Here is a 15,317-nt window from a genome sequence, read left to right as displayed (position 1 = left end):
TACGATTGCTCAACCTCTGGTCTGGTCATTCTTGTGAGTCAACGAACCTCAGGCACAGCACAGCACAGCACGGCACGGCACGGCACAGCACAGACATCCGAAAGATACAGAGATACAGATACGTGCCCCGCACAAAACAGTCGCTACTTTTCGGCTGTTGTGTTTCTATTCGGAATAGATGTGTAAAAATAGCCGCCTCAACGCATTAGAAGAACTTATTTTTTTTTTCTCGGCCCAAAGACGCGCCGCACCGCGCCGCAGCCAAGGCGTTGGAGCATTTCGCATGAATAAACAGCACGCGGAATGGCTATTGGTGGAGGGGGAAATGGGAAAATAACCAGGAAAAATCCATTGGACACGTGTGTGTGCGGTGCGTCACGGCTAGACTATCGAGGGGCGATCGGTATTGGTGTGTGCCCCAAAAATGTGTTGCAATTTCGATGATAAAACGCCCGAGAAAGCCAAGGAAATCGCCAGAATAATTAGTCAGAATACGACACGGGGAAAAGTGAAGGAAATTTGTCTTCATTTTTGTTGGAAAAACAAAGGGAACGATTATGAGAAGAAGGGCTACTTTTAGGACATTTATTGATGGGAAATATCATCTAAGAGCTGAGATCTCTTCAAAGAATCTAAGGGAACAAATATCTCTCATAGAGTGACTTCTTTCGATGGACTTTTATTGGCCCACACTCTCCGAAGCGGATCTCCTGCTTCAAGAAGGTGTTAAGCTTTCACTCTATATGCCCCCCCTTTGGGGCGTCAAGGAGCGCTCTTCGAGCGAGCACCTGTACCGTTTTTGTGTCCAATCATCGCTTGAGCTTGAAGCCCTTTTCCAGCACTTTCACACCACTGTACATTCACTTTTTCTGCCACATTCTCCCGCTCCGAATCGCTCCGGACCACCTCCGTGTCTCTGCCGCTCTTCTGCAGATCAGATTTCAATCCTCTAGAACTCTCGCATCGACTTTGCCCTGACTTCAATTTGTTTGCCTTGATTTCTTTTATTATTTCCCGTACCGTACGCTCCCCAATAATCGCTCGAGACCTCTTGAATGTCTCTAGAGCAGGGGCTGGGGCTGGGGCTGTGGCTGAGGCTGTGGTGGATCTCTGTCTTCGTTTCAGCAGCAGATTAGTCACGAACTTTGCATAAAATTCTAAATTCTCATATTTCCAGCCTCAAAACCTCAAAAACCTCAAGTGGGTGGCACGCCACAGAGCCGCAAAGCCACAGAGCGGCTCCAGTTGGAGTTGCATTCAAAAATTGCGCTGCTTAGAGTCGTGCAAAGATTGGGAGTGGTTCCGACCAAAAACAAAGAGAAAGGCGTTCCTCCAAAATAACAACAACCACCATAAAGACACACAATGTTGCCTTAGACATAGCCATAGACATAGCCATAGACGACTTTTGCCTAGAGGTTGGGTCTGGGGTCTGGGGTATGGGGTCTGGGGTTTCGGCTACGGAGGAGTTCGCTTGGAGGCTTGGAGGTAGGTTCTCTCTGGTCTTTCATTCTGGTAATGAGCCTCCAACTATCGCAAATAAGCAAACAACCCACACCTGCCTCTTGCCGGCACTCCTCCGCCTCCTCCTCCGCCTTCGCCTCCTCCTCCACTTTTACGACTGCTCCCTCCCCCTCATTCAATTGAAGTCTTACTCACTTTGGAGGCGCCTCTTCTTCCACAACAGCACAGAGGCAGAGTCAGCGGCACAGAGGTCTCCTCTCCTACTCTTTCGTTCTGGAGTTCTATTCTGCAGCGCGGCCCCTCTTCAGTGGAGCTTCTGCCGCAGCTCCATGCTCGGCCAGAAGACCTCCGACTCTGCCTTCATTTATCTTAAGTATTTGCCCAAACGAGCGGCAGGGACACAAGCCAGGGCCAAGCCTCTAAAAACAGAGCCCCCTCCCCCACCCCCCCTCTGCCCTGGTCCCCTGCTGAATTCTTTTGTTCTCTTCGGGTCTTATAATTAGATATAATGATAAAAATCATAATGCAAAACAATTTTCATGATGCAGAAAATTGGTTGGGGCCTATAGAAAAATATCAACGTATAAAATGGAAACCAAAATAGATTTCTGAAAAGGAAAACCAGGGGGAGAGCGGCGGCAAAAGCAGAGATTGGTAGATACAAAGAAAGAGGAAGTGCCGGTCTCCCAACGAAATGGAAATGGGAAAACTTTATACTCGAAGCTAAGAATGTGTGTGTGTGTGGAAATTGGAAAAGTTTCAAGATGTTAGATTCATGGAAAATATATGAAGAAAGGAAACTTTGATACGACTTTTTATAGGGAAGTGTAAAGGTTCAACGATCTGGATTGTATCAGGATTCAGTATTCAGGACTCGAACCCATACGAATCTTCCCATTTGATGGTCTTACTGTAATAAAAACTTTAAAAATTCTCTAGAATTGAGTGGAACGAAGAAAAGTTAAAGTTCTACCAAAAAGAGTTGCCCCTGATCTACTCCATGGGTCTAGATGGAAGTTTAAATCCTTTGGAGGTAGATCTGCCCCTTGTGATGGGCATTCTTGTGTTATGTGATGGTGTCCTCTAATAAGGGAGGTTTTTAGGGCCATCCCGAGGTCTAGTCGCTGTCCAGATCCTCGTAGAAGGTCCCTCCGAGACTACGGTGGACAGCCGCAGGGGAGACGCTGTTGCGACTTTCAAAAGAGGTTCTATCAATCTTGTTGTTGTTTTAATATTGCCACAAGTAAAAGCTGAAATGCGACAGACAGACCGACAGCATTTCAGGCTGAAACTTCAATGGAAATTCTCTCGATATAATTAAATTTGGCCAACAATTTTGATGGGAGTAAAAGTAACCAACGAAAAGGCAGTCTGCCGTCTGCTGTCTGCCGTCTGTTGTCTTTGTGCAGCAGCCTGTCAAAACTTTCCCGCAAAAGTCAGGAGCCGGAGACAAAGTCAGGAGGCACAAGTGTCAGAGGTACTCTCCTCGGAGTCTCTTAGTCTCGGAGTCTCGGAGTCTCTCAGACTCGAAGTCTCGTAGTCGCGTAGTCGTACGGCTTCCCCATAAATCTCTCAAGTGGCGTCGCTTTCTCGGATCATTCTTCAAACCCAAAAGTGGCAGAGAGAGAGATGGAAAGAGAGAGGAGTCCCAGTCGGAGAGTCTCTGTGTGGCAGCTGCCTTTTGAGTGTCAATTTTGGCCATTAGACAAAGTAAATCAATGGAAAACCCGAGGAGGAAAGGAGGAAAAGCCACAGCCGCCGTCTGTAGAGCTGTCCAAAGAAATAATTTTCATAAATTTGCAAATTTCGCCTCAAACGGCGCCTCAATGTCTTTTGACATTTCAATTTGTTTATTTCCAAAGGAGCGGAAGGGGGTAGGGGTAGGGACAGGGGAAGGGGAGGGGTCGCTGTCGCTGTCGCCCAATGAAGATCTCAAAAGCAGGTGAAAATTGAAATTTATGTTTGATTTTCCGATCAAGGAAGGAGGAAGGAGGAATAAAGCCTCCTCCTTTCGGCCTGTGACTAAGGATGTGTCCGTGGGCCATAAATAACGACACTTTGGGGTGAAGAGGTTGACCATTCCCCCCGTCCCGCCGTCCCCCCATCCCCACTTCACATCTCTGTGTGGAGTATTTATCGATTTCTAATTTCAAATTTTGTTGCACCTCCTGGGGGCAGGCATCTGTCTCTCCGTCTGTCTGTCTGTCTGTCTGTCCCTCTGTCTGGTTGGTATTTGCCTTATGCAAGAGTTCAGGCTTGGGGGTTAAACTGTTTGTATGGAGATCAATGTCCAGATACGATTGGAGTCTCTCTGTGGCTGCCACATGTGTGGGTGTCACTGTCGGGGTCACGCCCCAATCTTGGGAGGACTTCGCCTCCGACTCCACCCATCGCCGCGTCCGTGCGTCAATTGTCTTGTAATTATTTTTGTTGATGTTTGATAAATTGAATATCGCTCTGAAGCGCAAAGGAAAACTATTGCGGAAAGTCTCCCAGTCTCCTCCCAGTCTCTCGCAGTCTCCTCCCTCTATGATTAATCGTGGAACAATGGCTGTGTCTGTGGCTGGTGCCCGGTGCCTGGTGCCTTATGCAATGCGTGGGATTTCTACGGATTGACCTTTGCCTTTGCCTTTGGATGAGGTTGAGGTTGAGCCAGCAGCTGTTAAAATGACAAATGAGCGATGGATAATCGCTGCACAGATGCGGTGGAAAACACTAGTCGTCGAAGGAGGAAGGAAAGCAGGAGCTAGGTTCGGGCAGAGGAGTGGCAGATGGGCGCTGCCGCATGACGCGTGAGACATGGTTGAATTGGGAAGAAATGTCGCTGGCTCTTCCGATTAGATACTCCAGATGCCAGACCTCTCTCGTATAAGGAGTGAATGTTCGCCCGCTCGCATTTTCGATATCGAATTACCTTTCTCCCTCGCTCCGCCTCTAATGACTAATCAATTAGCTGTTTAGGCATATCAACCAAGTGTCATGTTAACTTAAACTTAAACCTCGAGCCGTGCATTGCTCATTTCTCATTTCTCTTTCTCTTTTTTCCGCCTTGTGTGTATTTCCAGGTGTTGTACCATGAAATTGTATCACACGCCCGAGTGGTAAGCTCTTGCATACGTGCCGCCGAAAAGGAACAGCAGTTGCAACAGCAACAGCAGCAACAGCAACTGCAGCAGCAGCAGCAACCGGCATCGCTGACCAGCAATTGCTCGAGTGAGTCGGCCAGCGATTCGGCCACAAAGTCCAGCAGTTTGAGCAGCGGCTTTGCCTCTTACGCTGCGGTCAACACTCCCGTCGTTGGTGCCACATCAGCAGCGGCAACAGCAGCAACAGCGGCAACAGCAGCCACAGCTGCAGCAGTAGCTCCAGCACCGACGTCAAAGAAGGGCGAAGGGAACTTGGAGAGGCTGAGGGATCGCTATCATCTGCTCTATCTCAAGGCATTCGAGCTGCAGTTGTGCCTCGATAATCTACTGCGCAAGCGGAGCTCCACAGCGGTAAGTACTCCCCGTAGGTGCCTGGCAGAGAGGTGCCTCCGCATGACGCGTGACACCTTTTGCCTTATCGCTTATCGACACTTTGAACTTGATTCCGTTGTAAATTTATACTCATTGCCCTTGGAAAGAGATGCTTCTTCGGTGGGGATTAGCTTCGAGGAGGGGAAGACCAGCAGGGACCAGAGGAGGAAAAGCAATTGAAAAGCAATTCGTGCCGGCGGGGCATACCACGGATTCTCGGAAAGAAAGAAAATGCATTTGGCGCCGCTTTCCTCGCCGTCGGATCGATGCCGCTGCTGTCGTTGGAGCCGTTCCAATTGTGGAAATTTCTAATTACGTTTTTGTATAACTCCCATTCGGAGTGATTTAATTAATTCATTTAGTGAAAATGCCGGCAATGCGACAAAAAATGCGACATCGGGAAAGCTGTCTCTTGCAACAGAAACAGAAACTGCAATTCAAGTGCAGCTGAGTTTTCCCTCTCTGTGGAAAAGAAAAAGGTGTGGCTGGTCTCTGTTGGGTTCCTGTTCGATGGGAAGAAGCTTTTCCAGATAAAGATAAAGAACAAGAGCACCCTGTAGACCCCACGATAGATGCCATCTCCATACCATTTTGAGGGGAAAAGCTCCGAAGGAAGTCATGTCTACTTCTCAGTCTTCTGGCATTGGAAGGCGAAGAACTTGGGATGACTTTTCACAGACTAGCGGCGAGTGCCCTGCACCAACCCCCGGCTCACTCGCCTTACTGAAGTATGTGTTTAAAGCTGATCGAACACATAACCATTTATAATCCTTCTCATCGCATATATCTCAATATTTGGGAGGATAATCCCCATAGACATTCAGTTACTAATCTCCATCGCATTTCCCGACTCTTTGTTCTCATTCTCATGGGGTTTTATGCCCAATCCAACAGTACAATTCCTGTACTTAAAGGAAATGCATATAGAACAAAAAGATCTTGGGGGAAATATAGGCTTCCCTTTGAAGGTATTCAAAGCTCTACGGAGTTTACTTCCTGTTTCCTCTCTCTTATCCATATTCTCTTGATATTCTAACTTTTACTAATGTGCCGGCCATTCCTCTTTGGGGCATCTATTCCATTCCATTCCATTCCGTCCCATTCCATTCCATCCGCCTCGTGCTTTAGATCCAAGTGAAAGTCAATTTGCCTTATAGACACAACACATTGGCCCAGTTTTCGTCCGAACGAACGTTCGGTGTGGATCCTCCTCTTTTCTTGGCTCTAAACGTTTCCTGGTTACAGTTCTCCCTCCCCCCCTCTCTCTGTTAATTGTGTGTAATTTACAGAGAAGGAAGAGAGCAAAATGCTCTGGCCTCGTGCCTTGTAAATCATTCGAGACACGCACTGGATCTGAAGCAGCCATTCAGCAGCTGTAGCTGTGTAGCTCTGTAGCGCTGCATCTGTTGCAGTAGCAGCTTCCTCTCTGACCCAAACACACACTCCGGCTGCACATCGATCCACCTACCTCTATAGGCCATAAGCCTCCTTCCTTCCTTCCTCTATAAGCCACGTTCCTTCCTCTACTGTTCGAAACCCCTCTGGCTGTGGAGCAGTTCACGTTTTTTGTTTCGTTTTTGTAAACCGCTTCATTTGGAGCCTGGCCTGGTCTGGCCTGGCCCGGCCCGGCCTCCGGCTCAATGGCCACCATTTACCGCCTTCTGCTCTGCTCTGCTCCGCCACGAGATTTTGGTTGTTGGCCAAGAAACAATTTCATTTTCTGCACTGCAATGCACTGCACTTTCGGCTCTCTGATGCAATAATTTGCATCCTCCTCCTGCTCTCCGCTCTCCGCTCTGCGATCCCATGGATAATTTGTGCGGCTGCATGTGGGCGCTGGATCCCCCCCCGGGGCGCTGTGGCAAATTTTCAACACTTTCCTGACGCGCTGCCCCCAAAGCGGGAGATTTGCTCTACATTGGTCATGCCCCATGCCCCATGCCAGGCCGCACCATGCCACTAATTTCTGGCCATAAAGGATAAGCTCCATCAGCAGCCGTGGCCGCGGCCGCGGCTAAAGACTTCAAACGAAGGCGACGACAACTCCTTAACAGCCGGAACAGAAAAACGGATAACAAAACGCTCAAAAGGGGGCTGCGAGGCGGCTCTAAATGTCATACACTGTAGGCACACTGAGAGAAAAAGTCTAGGAGTCCGAAATGTTGGAGATTTCTTTGGATCTTCTGGAAGATTATTTCCATTTTCGCATTCTTTTATACCCAGTAGGGATCTATCAGATCTTTCTAGAAGGAAAGCCCTCCAATATTGAATGGGAATCTTTTGCTTTTGCAAGGAATTGCCTTTAAAGATCAGGGGATTGTAGGAATTCTTGGAATGTTTCATTTCAATCAGGAATTCCGATCATTTCTGGACCATCTCTTGGAATCGGCAACTCTGGAAAATCTCCTCTTGAGTGCCTCCAAATTGCCTCAAGTTTCGCTCTGTGTAGTGCCTGAAACTGAAAACCCCCCAAGGAATAATGAAATGTGGGACTGTAAAGATGAGTTCTCCATATTGTAGCTCTGTTTTTTTCTCAGTGTTTCGGACTACGGCGCATATGTCTCTCCTTCCTGCTCCGCAGATCTCTTCCCTTCTCGCCTTCATCAGGGGTAAGGGGTCATAAGTAGCTGCCATAAAGAAATATGTTTATATAAAAAAAATATAAAATCAGAAAAGCAGTAAACAGCAGAAAAAAAACCCAACTCGAGAGAGCGCGAGGGTCGAAAAGTAAAAGTGAAATTTATGCGCCCTCAACTCCTCAGAGTTCACGAAAGTCAGCTCCGTTCAGAAAACGGTAGACTGCTCCGATTCCCCCCCCCAAAAAAAAGGCGACTCGAAAACCCAAATGAAAGTGACCGAAATGAGGCAGAGAGCAGGCCGGAGAGCAGAGCAAATGAAAATAAACCAAATCAAATTTACGACGTGCCCGTGCCCGTGCCTGTGTCTGGACTACGGCAAAAGCGACACAGAAAACCAAAATTATATACTTTTAATACTTTATTTTTCTGCAAAGTCGACGACTGGACGCCTGGACGCCTGACATTTGTAGTTTTCGAGTTTCGATTTGTGTAAATGTTTCCTTCCTTTGCCGCTTCCTCTGTTCCTCTTCTTTCCTTTGGGGGCTCTCGGCAGAAACAAAGACCATCTTTGGGGTCCAATTATAGTGTTGAAATATGTTCAATTACAAGCCATAAAGTGTGATGGCAATACCTACTCTCATTAGGAATGTATGAGAGGAAGACTCATATTTGCGCGAGCGGGCGAAGCGAGTGGGCAGGGGTCCTGCCAGAATAGAGTGCTCCGATTTGGATATAATTAGACACAATCGTGTGGAAACGCACCCAATGAAAATGGGATATCTGTTTAAAGCTTCTCCTCTGTTTCCAACCTGCAAGCAGAGCGAGTGGGCAGGGGTCTCCTCCTCCCAAGCAGTCCCTTAAGCCCCAAGGTAAGGGTATTCGTGCTCCTATTCCCGAACAAGTTTTTTTTTTTTTGAAGTTAAACAAATGCAATGGAATTGCATTGAATTATGCCTCATTATTGTTATGATTATTATTATGATTTGTGGCTGTGGCTCCACTCCCCTGCACTCCCCAGCACTCCCCTCTCCCTCCTTCAATTATGTTGTTTATTCTTGGGAAATGTTATTTGTTTTGCAGACCCCAGGATGGAGGGGGGGCATGGGGTATGGGGTATGGGGTCTCTTGTATGGGTTGAAGGTTAAAGTAGAGTGTGGGAAACATCTGTCGATCTGTTTGAAAGGGAAAAGATATCGCATTCTTTGCGGAAAGTGGGGGGCCTTGGGGGCTTTGTCAAGACTTTAGCCTTGAGGAAATTCTGCTTCCCCCCGCGCTCCACGCTCCCCTCTCCACTCACCACTCTCTCCGTCTCGCAATTAATGTCTATCAATAGTGAATATTTTCTTGAATATTTATCCACTTAATTGGCCCATCATTTGGCTGGTTTGTTAACCCATCAAGACATCAATCAAAGAGCGGCATAAATCAATCCACAATTCGACTACCAGTCTGCAAGTCCACACCCAAAAAAAACAACAGCAACAATAACAACAAAAAACCCCCCGCAACAAATATGCAAATTTTGAGTTTCGGTGTATTTGAGGCACGAAACGAGGCTTTAAAATGAGTGAATGCAAATCGCATAATAATTGACAGACAGAGAGGGAAAGAGAGAGTGAGTGGGGGAGGGGGTGGGGAGGGGATACCATTTAGCCTGGCTGTGGCAGTCACGTCGGAATCGAATCGGAACTGCAATTTATGTGCCTGTTGAATGGTTGAATGTTTACACATGTTGCAGGTTGCACGCCGTCTCTGTCTCTGTCTCAGTCTCTGTCTCTGTCCCGGAAAGCTGCGAAAAATTCAATCACAATAATTATGTTAAATAACCCCATGAATGCAGAGTCAAGACAAGGCGTGGCCACACCCCCGAACATCGACACAGAAACACGGAAGACGCAGGCCACGGCGGGCCTTGCCACGCCGCACAATGGGGCTTACTTTTAGTGGAAACCAAAACTAAAAACTAAAAACTTTACACTTAAAACCAAAACGGTTTTATGTAGAGTCTTTTTTTGGCGCAATACTAGGCGTAATTACTGCCTCTGCCTCTGGTCGTCGTCCAGGTCTCACTTTCATTCGCGGGGGGTCCAGCGGCCACGTTGCAACGTTGCCGAAGTAATTAGCCGCAAGCTGGCCGCAAAAAGAAAAAGATTATAATAAAAATGGTAACAAAAAAAAGGAAAAATAAAAAAAAAAAGTTTTGGGGCATCATGAAAAACCTCTAAAAGCTGGCAAATGAAAGGAAGACCAACATTTGATGCTCTTCGAAATGGAAATGGAGCTCTCATGAATGATAAATGCTATAATACGATTCGTTAGGATCATATTTTGTTACTCTCGAAGATCGCATGATCGGATACCCTGAGGATCATAGTCTGGCTATTGCAGTACTCCTAAAGATTGGGTTGATTAAAGATACAAAATGAAACCAAGGCTTACCGTGGAATACCTTTAAAATATATCTCTGATGTTTGGGGACCATGCTTTGGATTGATTGATTGGGGAAACCAATCTTAAGGGTTCCAGTGTTTGCAGTGCCTACCGCCTAAAGATGGATCTGTGAAAACAAAGGTTGAAGAAAAGGTTCATAAATGTTCCGAAAAGTCAGAGTAAATAAGGCTCGGAAAAGGCAGGGAAAGGCTAGGAACAGGCTTCGAAAAGGGCAAGGAAAAGTGGTTCTGTTAGAGAGGAACACTTTGCATAGAAAAATATGAAAAGACAGATTCGATTCAGCTGGATTTTGATGCTGATTAGGAATACATCCCATATGCTCCATATAAGTCTCTGTGGACATTCCTTCTGGTGACAAGCCGTGCCAAAGGTGTCCGCAAAACCATCATACCCTCCGATGGAGCCCCCCTGAAAATGGTTTTATAATGCATGTGCAACAAAACACTCCCCCTTCTATCACTCTTGCTGCCACGCCACTCGACTCTCTTTCTGCCTCTCTCTCTATCTCTCTCTCTCTCCCTTCTATCAGTCTTTCTGCCTCTCCCTCGGTGTGCCCGAGCCCGACTAAAAGCCACCGTTAGTTGATCTAGTTTCTGGCCAAGATAATGACAGATTGCTGGACCAACAGCAATATTCCTTTGGGGCTTGCTGCTGCCTCTAATGTCTGATGCCTGATGCCTGATGATCTCTTGCCTTGATCTTGTTTTTCCTCCGCTATGTTTTTCCTACGTTTTTCAATTACCGCAGCTAATGTTGATTCCCACTTAAATGGTTCATTATTTTATGGTTCGATGGGTGGCCCGCTCGCCCGTCCCCCCCCTCTTCCCCCGCCCGTCTATATAATCACTAAGAATTGGTGGCATTCTTGAGGCATTTCTGTCCTCTGTTTTTTTTTTGTCTGTGATTTCTTTTTGTTGTGTGGATTTTTTATGGATTTATGTACAGCTTTTGTTGGTCAGCAAATTGATTTATGATCGCCCCACAATGTGTGGCAAGCGATGCGGCAGTGGCGGCGGCGGCGGCGGCGTCCATAAGGAAACTCTAGAATAACAATCTTGGCATCAATTGCCAGCCAGCCAGCCAACCAGCCAGCAGCTGTTGTGTTAAACGCTCAAGATTTCCTCTATAGATCGAACAAAAGTTGAGAAATTACCAAGCGGGAAAGTTGTGGCTGGAGAGAGGGAACGAGGGGGGGAAAGCCTCCCCACCCCTGCCCCCATCCGATGGGAAATGCTAACAAACGAGAGCAATATGACTGTACAAAAGGCAGGCGGTGTGTCTCCGGGTGTCGTGTGGCAACATCTTTGAGACATCTTCGAATGGGGGCCTGCCACTGCCACAACTGCTGTCGGAGGCCCCTATTGACATTTCCAAATGTCAAATTGCGACTTTTGTTTGCTGCCATTGTGTTTCGGTAACGCTTTTTTGATTCAACTTGCAATTGTCAATTTTTCATTTGAATTTCCATTTGCTTGTGGCAGTTGCAGTTGCAGTTGCAGCAATGTTACCTGTGGCTGTGGCCCATAAATCAAAGCAACACCTTTGCAAAACGAGCAGAAGGAGGAGGTCTACCATTCGCATGGATACCCCTTACTGCAAAATGGATCTGAGAATGCATCTAAAAGTGATCTAGAGAGATTCCTTCAAGCCCATAGCTTTCCTTATCCGATTGGTTCCGATTCCGATGATTTTTGGTAGTACGATAGATAGATAGAAAGACTTGTAAGGAGGTCCTTTGAAACGAGACGAATGTCTCTTGTATGCATCCGAAAGTGTGTAGAACACAAGGCTTGAATCTCCCTTCAATCCCTATTCTTTTTTGGGATTTATGTAGATTATATAGAAACCAAACTTCTAAGATCTGCATAGTTGCTCCCAAACGCAGCTATCGATACCCTGGAAAAGCAGGGTACACAGATCCCCCACTCCCACTCTCGCACTGCCCCCATGTGCGCCCCCTACGGACTGCCTCTCCTGCAAGGTAAAGTCCATAAACAACCTGCAAATTATGAGCAATTGCGTGGCTTAAGAATCGGGCATTAGCATCTCTCTGCGTGGGCTCGGCGCTGCGGCACAGGCGTGGGGGCAACACCCACGCTAGAACAGGCCACGGACTCCACTCCACTCCACTGCACTCCCCACACTGCCCCAAGAGTGTTGCCGGCAACATGTTGCACTGTCAACATATTAGGGTCAAAGAGGGGCTTTTGTGGAGAACAAGAACGAGCGAGGAGAGTCAGAGCCCAGAGTCCAGAGCCCAGACATAAAGTGAAAATATGCAAACTATGGCCGACGGCCTGTCGATGTTGCAGATGTTGCAGCACAGAGGCACAGAGATTATGCTGGCATGGGGCACGGCCGCAGCACCAAATGGAGCGTCGCGGAGAAGCCTCTCTTTCTGTCTGCTTTTCGTTGTTTTTTTTTTGTTTTTGTTGTTTGCTAAATTTAGCATCTAATGCGATTTGTAATAGTTGAGCTAAATTGCGGGGACGTTGTCCAATGTTGTGGCTCGGCTCTGTGGCTGTACCAGGAAATGTTTTGCGCAGCCACCACCAGCACCAGCACCAGATATCTGCCCCAAACAGCTCTCCCCCAAGCAGCGGCTGCGGCTGCGGCAGCAACAATGAAAGTAATAATATTGTCGCTGCTACAGCGGGTGGGGATTGTGGACTGTGGTGCATGTTGCCAGTTTTCCATATGACTTGGAAATTGTTCATGTTGCTGCATGTTGCCTGCATGTTGCTTGTTGCCTGTTGCCTGCTTGTTGCCTGTTGCCTGTGTGCGGGTTGTCAACGCTCCTCTGTGTTGCTGGTGTCTGCAATTTTTGTCGCGCCATCGGAGAGTTTTGTGGAGTCTTTTTTGCTGTCAAAATTCATTGAATGTTTGCTGGCGAATTAAGTAATTGTTGGGGGAAATTATGAATGCTTGCAGGAAGAGCAGAGATGCCGATGGAATAGTGCGGGTATCCATGATATCTCCATCTCCTCGGACCCCGAAAGAGGCTTCATTTAGTAACAAAACATTAATTTTTAGTATCCCCCATAAATGGAAAATAAATGCATATGCAGCGAATGCAACTCACGTTTTTATGGCATGATAATTATAGAGTCGTATGCTAATGAAGACTGTACCTGCGACCAATCGATGACACGAAGCCGTTTAGCGATAATTAATCGCTGGCGTGTGTGAGAAATGCATAATTTCCATATGAAATGGAAATGGAAATGAAAATGGTAGCACACGGTACACAATGAGGAGAAACACAGAAAAAACAGTAGCAATTGTTGTGGATTTTCCCACAGTTTTTCCACCGCCCCCCTCCCCAGCACCACAAAACGTATCGATTGTTATCGCTCTGGTTTATCGCTCGCTCGCTCGCTCGCTGGCAATGAAATGAAAATTGTGACAGAGCAACAGAAATTGCGTGTCTCGAGAGCGATAGAGATCCAGATCTCCGGGCAACCTCTGAATGACAGAGTTCCAGGAGAGAAACCACCTTTCGAGGCCCCCAAATGAGGTGCTAAGCGATGGCCCCGTGGAACGACTGCGACGACACGTTCACAGGGGCACACGAGGGACGTGCCTTGGGGTCTAGCCTCCGTACGTTATAGAGAGTGAGGAGGAGTTCCCCTGAACTTAATTTCCAACTAAAAGCAGAATCCAGCAAAGGAGGAAGAGAGAGAGAGAGAGAGAGAGAGAGACGGAGTGGGAACCCTCTTCAACCGAAATGGAAATGGAAGTGGAAGGCGTTACCTTCATCTTTTGATGATCTTCTCGAGGTTGAGGCCCCTCCCTTCCAGCCTCCCAGCCTCCCTGCCTCCTAGAGATGCGAGTTCTACTCCATTCGTGCCCCCGCCACTCTCGTTCTGCTCCCCTCTCTGATCTTTACATAAAAAGAACATAAATTTGTGGTAAACCCAAAACACCACTGTGGGTAGTCGATCGTTTCGGAGTTTCAGGGTCTCCCAACTAATCTCTTGTTGAGCTCTCATCCGTGTACCGTTTGTCAACGGAGTTTTTCCGCTTAATTTGTACTTTATTGAGATTGAGATTGAAGTTGTACCAAATTGGATGTAGATTTCGATTGAGATGAAAGCGTGACAGAGAGAGAGAGAGAGAGAGAAACAAATTAGAGATGTTTCGGGAGATCAAAGATTGCATCACACAAATGCGGGTGATATGATAATTTAGAGAAAGTCCAGCAACAAGTTGATGATCAAAACGGGGGTGGGGGCGAAGATATTCGATTACCGATTAGATATTCGATTGGTCGGGGATACCATTAGTTGTTGATGGAAAGATCTTGAGCTTGAGATCAAGAAAGATGTTTCTTTAAGGGGTGCCATCGATTCGGGAATCTGCATTCAATGTCTGAGGGAATCCCCCACTTTCCGCCAGGCTTATCCCGTCAAAAGATACACAAAAAGATTCCCAAGATTCCATAGTTTTTCTATCTTTTTTATGGGCGACTTCTAGGCCCTTTAACAGATTGAGTTTACCGATTAATCCATAGATTGTTTTTCGCGTAGTCCATTGTTTATCCCATCTTCATCATTCTCCAAAGGGGGATCTTTGTTTATTTGGTCTACATTTCACCTCTTTTGTTGGCACTAAACGGTTGTTGCCTTTTGCCCATAAACAAAAACAAACAAAAAGCAAACGAAGAGGCGCCACAGCACAAAGTGGGGAAGGAGGAGCAGGAGGAGCAGCAGCAATTGGCCATAAATCATCTGGACAATTAGGTACATAATCTGTCTGTGTGTGTGTCTGTCTGTGTTGCCTGATGGCTGACCTTCGACGAAACAGCCTTCTTCAAGTGAAACATTTCTCAGAAACATTTCCCACCCCGAAAAGCTACACCAAAATTACGCAAATCCAAAAAAGTAAAAACATTAAATTGTTTGGCCAAAAGACCATCTGATGGCTATAAAAGCCATTCCCCAGTCCCCAGTCCCCAGTCCCAGTACCAGTACCAGGCCATACCATTCCACAGCTGATTGCACAGATCATTTTCGAGGGGGCTAGATCGGAGGAGGAGGAGGCTGGGGAGGGTTACGGGGAGGTCTTTGCTGGGGTTAATTGTGGAATTTCGTATTTAAATTTTAATAGAGTGTTGAGACCAGTGGTTTTACAGTGTGTAACATGGCGATGGCGATGGCGATGGCGATGGAGATGGCGATGCGAATGCTGTGCCATGAGGTAATGCTAATGCGGATAGAGCAAGGTCATTCGAGGTTAGCGGACGGGGGGGGATTGGGGGGTTGGCAGACTATTTCTCTTGTAAAAAGCGAAAGAAACACAAGCA

The 15,317-nt window shown here is 47.0% G+C and overlaps 1 protein-coding gene across 1 annotated transcript in view; it reads left to right on the top strand.

Moving 5' to 3' along the window:
• LOC6599571 (serine-rich adhesin for platelets) overlaps window positions 1-15,317 on the top strand; it is a 139,175-nt gene that overhangs the window by 100,994 nt on the left and 22,864 nt on the right. Inside the window, exon 6 of the mRNA XM_026993751.1 lies at window positions 4,530-4,961. Coding sequence (XP_026849552.1) covers window positions 4,530-4,961 — 432 coding nt within the window. The remainder of the gene's footprint in view (window positions 1-4,529; window positions 4,962-15,317) is intronic.

This window comes from Drosophila persimilis, unplaced genomic scaffold (genome assembly GCF_003286085.1).
Source record: "Drosophila persimilis strain 14011-0111.01,24,50 unplaced genomic scaffold, DperRS2 tig00000885-arrow-arrow-pilon, whole genome shotgun sequence".
Lineage (NCBI taxonomy): Eukaryota > Metazoa > Arthropoda > Insecta > Diptera > Drosophilidae > Drosophila > Drosophila persimilis.
The sequence above is the reverse complement of the archived record's forward strand: the minus strand, read 5'-3'. Positions and strand labels throughout refer to the sequence as shown.